At 22.8% G+C, this 13,310-nt stretch overlaps 6 protein-coding genes across 6 annotated transcripts; 3 read left to right on the plus strand and 3 right to left on the minus strand.

Annotated features, from left to right (window-relative positions):
• Window positions 1–413: 413 nt before the first annotated feature.
• On the plus strand, window positions 414–2,982 carry PBANKA_1013400 (surface-related antigen SRA, putative; the record flags this gene model as incomplete). The annotated part of the gene is made up of 2 exons (XM_034565214.1): window positions 414–2,570; window positions 2,686–2,982. The coding sequence occupies 2 exons, from the start codon at window positions 414–416 to the stop codon at window positions 2,980–2,982; spliced, it is 2,454 nt and encodes an 817-aa protein (XP_034421933.1).
• An 89-nt stretch (window positions 2,983–3,071) lies between these two features.
• Window positions 3,072–5,576, minus strand: PBANKA_1013500 (large subunit GTPase 1, putative; the record flags this gene model as incomplete). Its single annotated transcript, XM_034565215.1, has 2 exons — window positions 3,072–3,179; window positions 3,258–5,576. 2 exons carry the CDS (start codon window positions 5,574–5,576, stop codon window positions 3,072–3,074), a joined length of 2,427 nt encoding a protein of 808 aa, XP_034421934.1.
• A 1,381-nt stretch (window positions 5,577–6,957) lies between these two features.
• Window positions 6,958–7,896, minus strand: PBANKA_1013600 (PhIL1 interacting protein PIP2, putative; the record flags this gene model as incomplete). The annotated part of the gene is made up of 1 exon (XM_034565216.1): window positions 6,958–7,896. One exon carries the CDS (start codon window positions 7,894–7,896, stop codon window positions 6,958–6,960), a length of 939 nt encoding a protein of 312 aa, XP_034421935.1.
• A 1,069-nt stretch (window positions 7,897–8,965) lies between these two features.
• Window positions 8,966–9,928, plus strand: PBANKA_1013700 (mitochondrial ribosomal protein L17-2 precursor, putative; the record flags this gene model as incomplete). The annotated part of the gene is made up of 2 exons (XM_034565217.1): window positions 8,966–9,547; window positions 9,746–9,928. 2 exons carry the CDS (start codon window positions 8,966–8,968, stop codon window positions 9,926–9,928), a joined length of 765 nt encoding a protein of 254 aa, XP_034421936.1.
• Window positions 9,929–11,135: 1,207 nt separating this feature from the next.
• On the plus strand, window positions 11,136–11,654 carry PBANKA_1013800 (cytochrome c oxidase subunit 2, putative; the record flags this gene model as incomplete). The annotated part of the gene is made up of 1 exon (XM_034565218.1): window positions 11,136–11,654. The coding sequence occupies one exon, from the start codon at window positions 11,136–11,138 to the stop codon at window positions 11,652–11,654; it is 519 nt and encodes a 172-aa protein (XP_034421937.1).
• A 311-nt stretch (window positions 11,655–11,965) lies between these two features.
• PBANKA_1013900 (PhIL1 interacting protein PIP3, putative) lies at window positions 11,966–12,685 on the minus strand (the record flags this gene model as incomplete). The annotated part of the gene is made up of 1 exon (XM_034565220.1): window positions 11,966–12,685. The coding sequence occupies one exon, from the start codon at window positions 12,683–12,685 to the stop codon at window positions 11,966–11,968; it is 720 nt and encodes a 239-aa protein (XP_034421938.1).
• Window positions 12,686–13,310: the final 625 nt, after the last annotated feature.

Consider the following 13,310-nt stretch of genomic DNA (forward strand, 5'->3'; position numbering starts at 1 on the left):
ATTTTTAATTTTAATATTTATTATAGCATAAGTATAAATATAAAAATACAAATTCATAGCTAATGAGAATTACAATATATATTTAAAATATTTATAGAAAAAAGAAAATATTTTTAATTATGATTTAAAATTAATTCACAACCAGACACGCATATATACATATACTTTACCTCTATATTATTTAAGTTGCAAAAAAATATTTTTTTTTATGTGTGTAAAATAATATTTTGTATACAATATGATGGGGGGTAAATATGGAATAAAAAAAAAATAATAATTAGATAAAAACTTAACTATTTCTTTAATTATGGAGAGTTTGTTTGTTTTTGAAAAAAATACAAGTATGTATATATATAACTATTGTTTATATTGTTATTTATTTTATTTTTTTTTTATTATATTTTGTAATAACGATGATTTTAAGCTTTAAAATAAAACTTTTGATATTATTTATATATTTATATATGAGGTTTGTTAATTCTAATAAACAAATTCAAAATACATTATCTCAAAACATATCAAACCAATTGTATAGAAATATAGTTCCGCCATTAAATAATGTAAATAATATTTCTAATCCATTTTTAAATGGAAATGATAAAAAAAAAGACAATAAACATACTTGTGAAGCAGCAGGATGCTCATCATATAAAAATATTATAAAAAATAATGATAATCAAAATAGCAATTTTGATGATTGCTTAAATGGTTTTATATGTAAAAAATGCAAAAAAACACATGCAAAAAATTCAAATATATGTTTCTATTCTAATATTGAAGGATATCAAAATTTATATGAAGCATTATTAGAGGAATATACATTAACCCCTTATGATGATTTTAAAATTCTTTTGAACAAATATAACAATAAAAAAGGAGATGAAAATAAAAATGATGTAAAAAAAAATAGTGATAATGAAAATGATCAAAATGATAATGAAAATGATCAAAATGATAATGAAAATGAGATAAAAAAAAATAGTGATAATAAAAATGAAGATGAAGATGATGATGATGAAGATGATGAAGATGAAAAAAAAAAAAAAAAAAGTAATGAAAATAAAGATGATGATATTGTATTTTTTGAAAAAAAGGCAAATACTAACTCTTATCAAGGGTTGAATAAAACAAATGAAAGTACAAAAAATGATGAAAATGCAAATATAGTGAAATTTATTGAAAAGACAAAATATAAACAAAGTAAAAACAAACATTATAACTTTAATATATTAGAACCTTTTGAAAAAAAAAAACAAATTACACAGTTTTCTACTAATAATTATTCTTTTCTTTTTGAAAAAAATAAAAAATCAGAAAAAATTGTATATAAAAGATTAAAAATAAACATAAATAAATATGAAGAATATTTAAAAAATAAATTAAATAAATGTGATATTTCAAATGATGGAATGATAACTGTATATATTAAATTATTATTACAAATAGTTAAGGATAAAAATGATATATATGTTGATATAAGTAAGAAAAGTATTGTAAATTCAAAAGAAGTAAACAAATATAATAATACTAAAACACAAAAACAAACAAATAATCAAAATGACTATTATGCAACCGATGATAACGATAATGATAGTGATAGTGATAGTGATAGCGAGAGCGATAGTGATAATGATGAATTTTATGGATATAATAAAAAAAAATCAAATAATTATTCGTATTTAGAAATGTTAAATTTAATGGAAAATAAAAATAATATGAATAATAATCCAAACATTACACAATTTTCTAAATCGGACAAAAAAAAATTGTCTACCAATTCTGAATCGAAACAAGATAAAAATAAAACAAGTAATTTAATGCCAAATTATAAAATAATTAAAAATATAACAAAATATAATTTTTATCAAGAACGATTAACAGATGATTTAGATGGGGATTCGATGGGTAACTATTACAAATCAAAAAATGGATTTTTTAAATCTTTATTTTCTAAAATTTACAGAAAAAAAAAAAGTGAGGAATATGACGATTATGATAGTGATTCTTCAACAGATGATGATAATGAATATGATAGTAAACAAAAAAAAAAAAAACGTTATCGTCTATTTTCATGGAAAAAAAATAAAAATAAAAATAAACAAACCAATAGAGCAAATAAAAACTATGATAATGATAATGAATATGAAAAAGATGATAAATATTCGAGTAGAAGAAATTATAGAGAAGAAGATGACGATGATGATAATAATAATGATGATGATGAATCAAAAAAAAATCAAAATAATAATAAAATCGATGATAAACAAAAAAATCAAAAAAAATCAAAAATAAAAGCATTTTTTAATCAAATCAAAAAAAAAATTATTCCAGAAAAACAAAAATTGCATATAGAATCATTTTTTAATAGTATTATAGTAAAGTCATGTAAAAATTCAATAAAATGGGAAGGAAAGATGTTTAAAAAAAAATCTCTAATAGAAGTAACATTGAAAGTTCCTGTTAAAATTAAATACATTGAAAACCAACCTCTAAATTTTTTTAGATCTGGATTTGAAACTATTTTAACTTGTCATAATTGTGATGATATAATATTTAATTCATGTGTTCAGGTAAATTATGAGTTTTAAAAAAAAAAAAAAACATTTAAAGGTTAAACAAGAGTTAAAGCTTAAACGAAAGGCGTCTGTGCCTAACTCACATATTTATAATTTTGAATTTTTATAGGTTTATTGTACAAAAAAAAATGAACATGAACAAGGAAAAGACACTGAAATAAACCAAACTCAAAATACACCAAATGAATCAGTTTCAACAGTAGATAAATTAGCAGATGTTTCACAAATTCCATATATGGCGGGTGCATCTGTATTTTCACATTTACCAGTATATAATCATAATAATTATTATCCAGGAAATACTAGTATGTTATATTATGATTCTTATAGTGAAGGAAAAAATAACTATTTTAATTATTTTGTTTTTTTTTTCATATTTATGCTTAACTGTTTCACAATTTGGTAATAAACTGGACTGAGCTCTAAATGCACATAAGAATTGGGGCATCTTGAATTTGCCACATTTTTATTTTGTTACTTTTCAAGATGGATTAATCATCCATTTATCGGAGTCTTTATCACATTTTTCCCTTTTATTAGTCGCTTTTTCATGTATCGAAATTTTCGCTTAGTGACCATGACATCTTCAGACGGATTTGGCTCCTAAAAAAATGGAAAAAGTGGAAAAAATTGAAAAAAAATGGAAAAAATTGAAAAAAATGAGGATATATGGGCCGGTACCTTGGAGAGGTCGTCAATGCTCAATGGGGGCTCCGAAGTGTCGAGATGAGATTGTATTTCTTTGTTATATACATAAGAATATTTATCCAAATAATTTGGCATAAAATTGTAAAGAAGCTTTCCTGCTATAAATTCCTGTACAATTAATCGAGTAGCAAAATTAAAATTTAAAATTCCACCTTTGCCCCCTGAAATATATTTTCTATGAAAACAAAACTCATTTAAGAACTCACGAGCATTCATATATTTGTACGTTGATGTTTTATTTTGAATATTAACATCACAATTTTTATTAATTTGAATAGAACGAATAAGACTATTCTTTATTTTATATCTTTCACATAGTTGTTCAGGAATTATATTACAAAGGGTTTGAATAACATCTACACCATCTCCTTTATAATTATCAATAGAAAAAACCCCATTAATTACTAAATCATGTTTATTAAAAACAATTGAAGGAAATATAATACCGGGGCAATCACATAATGTAAAACCATACTCATTTAGCGATATTGTTTGAAAATGTTTAGTTTTTCCTGGTTGCCTACTGACCCCAACCTTTTTTTCTCCAAATATAGAATTAATTATCGAACTTTTTCCAACATTAGGAAATCCAATAAAGCCGACCATAAACTTTGGCGAATCATATGTTTCTACTTCTATATTATTATATAAATTTTTTATTTTATTTTTTATGTTTTTAATTAAATTTATTAAGTCTTTTACACTTAATATGTCTGTATTTGCATTTTTTTTTTCTTCATAACTTAAATTTCCATACCCTGTATCTATTACCTTTTTGTTTTCGCTGCCCCTTTTGCTATTCGCTTCGCTATTTGTTTCATTTTCACTTTCATTTTTACTTTCACTTTTGCTATTCGTTTCGCTATTTGTTTCATTTTCACTACCCGTTTCACTCCCTGTCTCATAAATCCGTTTTGGGGAATTGCAATCTGCACTACAACTACTTTCGTATTCGTTGTAAAACATTTTACTTTCTATTTTATTATTTAAATTAAATCGATTACTATTTGGGGTATGTTTATAGCCATTTAACGAAGGAGGGATATATTCGATTATTATTTGATTTTGATGGTATAACTCTCTTAAGGCAGAAAAAAAAATGAATCGGATTTTTTTTTTATAAAAATATTCAGCCCATATTTTCCTTTCTTCATAAGTTAAAAAATCAGATTTATTTAATATAACAATAAATTCTTTTCTTTTATCAACTTTTTTTACATATATATCTAATCCTTTAGAATAAAAAAATAAAGGATTTCTTGCATCAATAATATAAAATAAGACATGACTTTTTTCTATAACTCTCCATAATTGTTTCCAATATTCTATATTTTTTTCATATGGGGTTACAATGTATCCTTCTTTTTCTTCTACTTGACTTAACAATTTTCTCCAATTTACAAAATGTTCTAATTCATATTTTTCTAGTTTTGTTTTATTTAGTTCATTTTTAAGCTCCTTTCTTTCATATTTTTTACCCAAAATTTCGTACATCTTTATGTACTTTAGTTCGTACTTCTCCCCTTCTTCACCTAATTCATCATTTCCATCCACTTCATCATTTCCATCCACTTCATCATTTCCATCCACTTCATCATTTCCATCCACTTCATCATTTCCACCTATTTCATCATTTCCATCCACTTCATCATTTCCATCCACTTCATCATTTCCACCTATTTCATCATTTCCATCCACTTCAATATTTCCATCTATCTCCAAAAATTGCTGATCAGAATGAGGTTTACTGGAGTGGTTGGATGTATCTGGGTCGACAAGTGGCTTTGATTTATGGGGAAAATGGGATGTCTTTGGATTTATTGGCATTAGATTCTTTCCTTTCATCAAAAATGTAATGTGTTTAATATTTTTTTTTTTTTTTTTCAATTTATTTATATTCTTTTTTTTCAAATTTATATTTAGTTTTTCTTCATCATTTAAAAGTATGGGTCTACCAGGTATAGGGAGAACAATATTTTGAATATCACTTCGATATTGATTATTTTGAGATTTTGTATTTTTTTTTTCTTTAATTTCATTTTTTTGTATAAATACTTTACTAACTTGTACATTGCTAATTGCAAGCTGATTATCCAAATAATCGTCAATTGGGTCTTTATTTAAAACTGATATTTGTTTGCTTACATTTTTATTTTCCTCATTTTCATATCCAATTTTAGAATATAATATTATATCTGATTTTTCTTTTTGATTTAACTTATTGTGCATTAAACTTCTTCCCATACAATTCTTTTGTTTCTTCGATTTTTTTTTTTTCCCCATACCCCCCATTTTATTTTATTATAAATAATGTCAACAAAGTTTCTATTCTTTGTACATAACCTTGTGAATGTGAATATAAAATCGACTATATATATTTATTAGCGTTTTGTTAAAATGGGTTGCATAGAAAAGGTGGGGGAACAAATGAACGTACTCTTCCTTTTATGAGATAAAAAAACAAAACAACTTTTTTTTTTTTTTTCCAATTTTAATGGAAATTAATTTAATAAATAAACAAACGCATATTATGCAATAATGGTTATAAATATTTGCATAACGATTTATTCGTAAAGAAATAGATCTGTTTGTTTTTATAATTGAAAAAAAATATATATATATCACTATTGTATATACAACATGAATATAATATCAATTGTTGTTTTCACATATTTCATCAAAAGACTATTAATTTAATATAAATAAGCTCGGTCAGTTTTTCATAATTATATAACAGTGATAATAATAAAAAACATATATATATAAAAGGTTGAAAAAAAATATATAACCGATTATTACTCTTTTTTTCTATACCTATTTGGACGTATTTTTTTTTCTCAAATGGCATCAAACATTTTTAATGCATAAATATTTTATATTCTATATTTGGAATAACCACGTGATTAAATTGAAAAAATTGTTTTAAAATGTTGTTTTTTTAACAATTAACATGTTTATTTTATTTTATTATTATTCTACATTTGTGGCAAAAAAAAAAGTTAAAGCTTATTTTGAAGATAAATATATTTTTTTCAAAATATTTTTATGTATAAAAGATAATAACATCTCTTATTTTCAATTTTTTTTTTTGAAAAAAAATAAAATAGTATTTTCACATATAACCAATGGACTAACATAAAAAATCCCAATAAACCAAATAAAGTAATTAGTGAAATTTAAAATGACAATAAAATTGTTTTCTAAAAATATAATTTAAATTCATAAACCAATATAAACACACACATGATAATGATAATAATAAAAATATTATTTTATAATTTTTTTTAAACTTAAAAAATTAATGATAATATATAAAATCGGTAAGCCATATAAGATAGACCTAAAAAAAAAACGAAGAATTTTCAAAACAAAAATATAATTGAAAAATTATATCAAATAATAAAAAATTGAATATCGTATAAGGTTTTTATATATAATTAGCATTGAATATTTCTAATATATATATAGATATTATATGTAAAATGTTTTTTTGTTTTTTTTTAAAACGGTCTTAATGGTTAAATGGAAATTACCAGTTTCATTTTGATAGCCAAATGTGCTAACAAACATAAAAACATGAACAGTTAATAATTTATATTATACTATTTTAAATGTAAGTAGATGTTTAATATAACTAGTATGATGACTTATATAATTGAATCACATACTTGTATCATAAATCTTTGGGATATATTTCTCGAAATTTTTCAAACATTTCAAAATCGAAACGTTCACTAGTATCATTGTCATAATAAACAATAAGTTCATGTTCAGGATGTTTTATTTTAAATTTTTCAGCTTTTAATTTTGATATATTCAAAATTTCTTTCATTTGTTTAATTTGTTCTTCATTGAAAGTTTGTATTTCCTTTAAATGTGGATTTAATTCTTTTATAATTTCGTCTTCGTGCTCTTTTGTCAATTCGATTTTTTTGATCTCAATTTCATTTTCTTCACTTTCTAAAGCAGATATAGAATAATATTTAGGGACATAAACATTAACGGGAATTATATAAGGTACATATTTTTCAACTTCTATTTCGATTTCTTCATCTGTTGTTTCAATTTCTGGATATATTGTTTTTTTTATTGCAACTGGGATTTGACTTTTTACAATATTTGGTATAATATATTTCATATTAATTGTATTATAGTTAATATTACTATTTTCTGCATTATTTAATGGGTTATTATTATTTGTATATGTTTTTTCATCTTTTATTTCTTCAGAATTAGAACTCAATTTGTTATATACATCTATATATTGATAATATGTATTAACACATATTTTTTCTTTAATAATCACATTTTTTATTTCTTTTGTATTATTTAAATGCAATTTTGGATATATTTTACAATTTGGATTATTTTGATAATTATTTATATCTACAAGGTATTTATCTAAATATGATTTAGCTATTTTATTTGAATCATCATTTTCATAAATTAAGGATTCGTTTTCTTTTACTTTACTAGTTATATCATTTAATTCCCAGTTAATTTCATTGTATTTCATAATTTTTATATTATCACTCTTTTCACACTCTTCTTTTTGACTATTTATTTCTTCACCGTTTTTTTTACTGTGGTTTATGTCATAGCTTTGATTCATTTTATTCGCGTATTACTATTTGAAAAATAAAATACGTTTTACTTTTATATTTTAATTAAAAATAGAAAAAAAATAATAATGTCAATCTTATATAATATATATTAAATAATATCACTTTATTTTTACACATTAGAAATGTCTAACTTTTTATAATTTTTTGCATGTTTATGTTATAGTTATTAAATATATTCACTTTTAAATCCTTAAATTTTATATTTCCTAGCTTTCAATAAATATATTGTCAACAAAATTATGATATACTTTTATTTATTCGTTTTATTTACATTTTATAATTTATTGCTTTGCTTTATTATATTACTAAGTGCAATTGTTTTGAGTCGTCTTTTCATTTCTTATTCTTTTATTTTGTATTCTTTTATTTTCCATTTTTTATTTTTCAAAATGAAGAACAAAGAACTGTATAAGCATATACATGGGAAATGGTTTTCAATTTTTTATTAAAAAAAGAAAAAGTAAAGACTCGTGAAAAATAGGATAAATGGTGGGGGCATGTAGATAGCTCGATTTGTTATTTAAAGCACTTCATTTTTAAAGAGAAAAAATAAAATAGATATAGAGTATAGAAACAAAATAAATGTTTCTTTTTTTCTAATTTATATTTTAATAGTGTATAATATTTTTAGAAAATTATTATTTTTTTTTATCATCTATTTATTACACCATATTGCTGTAATTATTATGAATTCTAAAGATCCGTTAAAGTATAAAAAAAAATTCTTTACTTCCCCATTTATTTGAACTATCTGCTATTATATTATTTTTGTGCTTTTTTTTATATTTTTTGCGCTTTTTTATTATATTATTTTTGTGCTTTTTTATATTATTTTTGTGCTTTTTTACATTATTTTTGTGCTTTTTTATATTATTTTTGTGCCTGTTTTGCGCCATTTTTGCCAACGAAATATGCTACATAAATTGGCAAATAAATTGCAAATGCGAATTAAAACAAAAGAATTGTATTTACATTTATCCATATAAACATGTAAACTACGATATGAACATGTGTGTGTGTTTCTAATATATTATATGTATCTTAAAATAAAAAAAAATGGGATATACGTCAACATTGAAATTTGTTAATTTAGGAGTGAAAAGACGACTATTTAGAAAAACCCATAAACAACCACATCATAAATGGGATAGTATAAAAAACCAATTAAATGAATTATTAAAATATGGGAGAATTGAAACAACTTTGACTAAAGCAAAGGAATTGCAAGGATATGCAGAAGAATTAATTTATTTGGCAAAAAAAAAAAATAATTCAGAAAATAGTTTATTGGTTGAAAGTATACTAAGAACAGCACAAGGCCGTAGAAAACTATATGAATATTATGTTCCATTATATAGAAATCGACCTTTTTTTTATACTAGAATTATAAACCAATGGAGGTTCAGATTAAGAGATGCTGCTCCTATGGCTTTTATTGAATTTATTGATAGGCCTGGAGAAATAAAACCTGCTAAACCAGTGGGCTATGATAGAATTAAATATATTTATCATGAAATACAAAAAAATCGAAGAAATTTTAAAAAATATTATCATGTTGCCAAAAAGTTTAATTTAATAGATTCAAATGATCAAATTGCATCAGAATTTTCTCAGGCCGCTATTTCCAAGCAAGAAGAGGTAAGATGGGAAAAAAAAAAAAAAAAAAAAAAAAAAATGGGATAAACATTTTAATTCTCTGTATCTTTTATTTTTTTAAAACAAAACTGATAAATGTTGGTGGCATGTATCAATACCAATCCCTGATATTTTCTATGACATCTTACTATTTCGGGGGGTTTTATTTTTCATTTTTTTTACTATTTTTTCACTTTGTAGTGGCCAAATGATGATGAAGAAGATATAATAATAGATGAAAATTTACTTAAAAATTATAAACAATATGGTGATAAAATGCTTCCAGGCCCTTTAAAAGGAAGAGAGCCATTTTATGTTGATTTACCTTTGCCTAGTTTAGTAGAAAAACAATTTATAAATTATAGGAAAAAATTCAAGCCGTAAAATAATATACCCTATGTCTAGTTTATTTCAGATTGTTTGCTATACTGGAAAATAGTGGCTCATTTGGTTACATTCACGATTATGTGATGCTATTCATATTTGCACAATTTCACTAAATCATTCCATAGCATATAGAACGATAAAAAAATAAAAAATGCGTATATATGCATAATTACATAAATTAATTGCACGGGAATTACAATAAAATGATTCTTCATATATGTTTAATGTTTCCATATGTTTAGTAAATTTGTATATTTTTTTTTTGCATACTTTTAATTAAACTCACAAGTTTAACACAAACACAATGTTACATAATTTTTTTAATTTTAAAAATGTACACACTGTCTGAAAGCGTGTAGAAGATAATATGAAAAAAAAAGAATTGTTACTTTTACATTTTTGTCGAAAATAATATTTCCATCTGCCCATACTATACATATTTTGTATGTGTGTATATAGCGTTTACAAATATAATATATACAAAATAACACAATTTTTTTAGTAAATTTATAATCTGAAAAAAAAATAAATAAAATAAAAACAATAAAAACACAAAATAAATATCTCAAAGTACCAATAATAGTGATACAAAATATATAATTAATTAACAATTTTTGAATTCAAAAAAAAGTAAATTTTATATACACTGAAAAGAAATATATACATATTACACAGCTAGGCAGTTTTTTTTTTTGTTTTTTTTGAATTTTTTTAAACAAATAATACTATTTATTTTTTTTTAAATATAAAATTAAATGTAATAGCACAATATTTCGAATATATACAAATTGAAAAATCATATAATACCACAAAATAAATTTGAGGAAGGAAAAAAGGGAAATTAACTGATATTCATGGGTAAAGGGCCAACTCCAAATAAAAATAAAAGTAAAAATAATTAGCTAAATAAGTAGTCACACAAATGTGTCTCATTGTAGTATGAGTTGACAAGCTAGCTCTATGTCGCATTGACAAAACATTACAAATTGTTTTCTTTTTGAGCTGATTATTGTATATATTTTTGATAAATTTTTTTTTTTTTAAATATTAAACATATATCAGTTAGCCATAAATAGTTATATTGTTTGGGAACTAGAATAAATAAGCTCTCTATATATATATATATATATATATATTTATTTATTTACTTGTATGTATATCGAAAAAATATGAATTGATTGAATTGAAAAATAGATAAAAGAAAATGGAGGTAATTAGAGGTATATTCGGATTTAATAACAAAATAACATTTAATGAAAATAAACCAGTGTTAAAAAATGTGAAAGATTTACAAAATTTTAAATCTAAAAATATAAGAGCAGAAGATTACCCAACACCACAAAAATATATAGAAAACCCAGATCAAATTCCTAAGTATTATGCATTTCAATCAAATATGGTAACAGATGAAGATCTTCAGCCTGGTATGTTAAGGCAATTAGAAGTTGATAAAAGATTAACCTTACCAACACGGACTCATATATCTTTTCTAATTACAGCTACAGATGTTATACATTCTTGGTCAATACCAAGTTTAGGTATAAAAGCGGATGCTATACCTGGAAGATTACATAAAGTAACGACTTTCATATTAAGAGAAGGTGTATATTATGGTCAATGTTCAGAAATGTGTGGAACCTTACATGGATTTATGCCTATTGTTATTGAAGCTGTTTCCCCTGAAGCATATGCTGCACATGCAAAAAAATATTACAGAGAATAAATATTATTATGTACAAGCAATATATTTTAGTATATATTTTTTATGGTCATTTGTAAAATATACTTGTATGATAATCCTATTTTTTTTTTTTTAACTAAATTTTATCATCTGCTATCCGTGTATTTCTATACATTTTCTACACATGTCAGTGTATGCTCATTATGAAATATCATATGAAACTTTAAAAATAAAAGACAAATTAAAAATATAACAGCAGATGAAATTGTATGGAAAATTTTTATAATAACCTTTAAATGGGCACATATTTCTCCAAAGCAATACATATATAAAATGTCGAAAATGAGATTAAATTAGTTACATATTTGTGCACATGGAAAAATAATACTTAATGCGCGTTTTAAATTAAAAAAAAAAGATTTATCATTATCTTTATTATTGTTTATTTCTTTATTATTATCTGGATTATATACATTTGGATATTTTGATATATTATCAACATTTAACACACCACATATAAAATGTTCTTTAAATTCATCCTTAGGTACTGGAATATATTGTATAGGTATTGGGACTTCAATATAGCAAGGTGTATATATAGGTACAGGAACTTCAACATATTTTGGTTTTATTTTAGGTATTTTTAAAGTTTTCTTAACAATTAATTCAGTACCTTTTGGAATATATTTTTTTATTTCTTTGTGATATATTTCTTGTCTTATTTTATCAATCGATATATCATTATACGGTTTTGTTATTTTACTATTTTGTTTTTCTATACCATTTATGTTATTTTTTACAATATATTCTGTAAATATTTTTTTTCCTTCTTCTTTGTTATGTTCTTTTATTATTTCTTTAAATATTACATTTGGAATATTTGTAATTTTTTCAATTGTTATCGTATTTATATTATCTGACATTACACTTTCTTTTACATTTTTATTTACTATTTTGGATCGATATAATTTTTCTGGATCACTGATATCTTTTTTCATATTCACTATCCCATTTACATTTTCATGATATACATGTTTATTATCATCTTTTATTTCCCTTTCGTTTTCTTCCATATTGTATTTTTATGTTTTTTTTTTTCGAAATATATTTAACTTTTATGTGACCTACTTTAGGCAAATATATAATTATATTTTATCTTCATAACATAATTAATATTAAATTGAGGAATATTTCTAGAATATCTTATTTTGTATGTGCATAATATGTGTCTAAAATTTTATTGCATAATGTGGAAACCTTTGAAAAACAATTTAAAGCACATATGGAACAAAAAAAATAATACATATAATATTATACATATATATATGCACATTTACCAAATGCTTACTTTACTCGTTTTTTCTTTGCATAATTAAGTCAAACATTTTTTTCAACAAATTTTGTTTTATTTTGTGCTTAAACTGGAAAAAAAAACGCCAAAAAACGAGAAAAAATATATATATTCACCGTTTTCCCCCTCCTTATATATGTATAGGTGTGTCGAGATAATAATGGGCTGTCCATTTTAGCGAAATCCTTGAACGTGATAATGCCCATAATGCCAAAAAAACAAGAATATTGAAAAAAGAAAGAAATAATAATTAATATTTTTTAATTATAAGGTTGGATTTTCTCAATTTATTATTGGCAATAGGATGTAATTAATAATAAATTATTAATGTTATAGGGTGTGTGCAC

Source organism: Plasmodium berghei (genome assembly GCF_900002375.2).
Source record: "Plasmodium berghei ANKA genome assembly, chromosome: 10".
Classification (NCBI taxonomy): domain Eukaryota; phylum Apicomplexa; class Aconoidasida; order Haemosporida; family Plasmodiidae; genus Plasmodium; species Plasmodium berghei.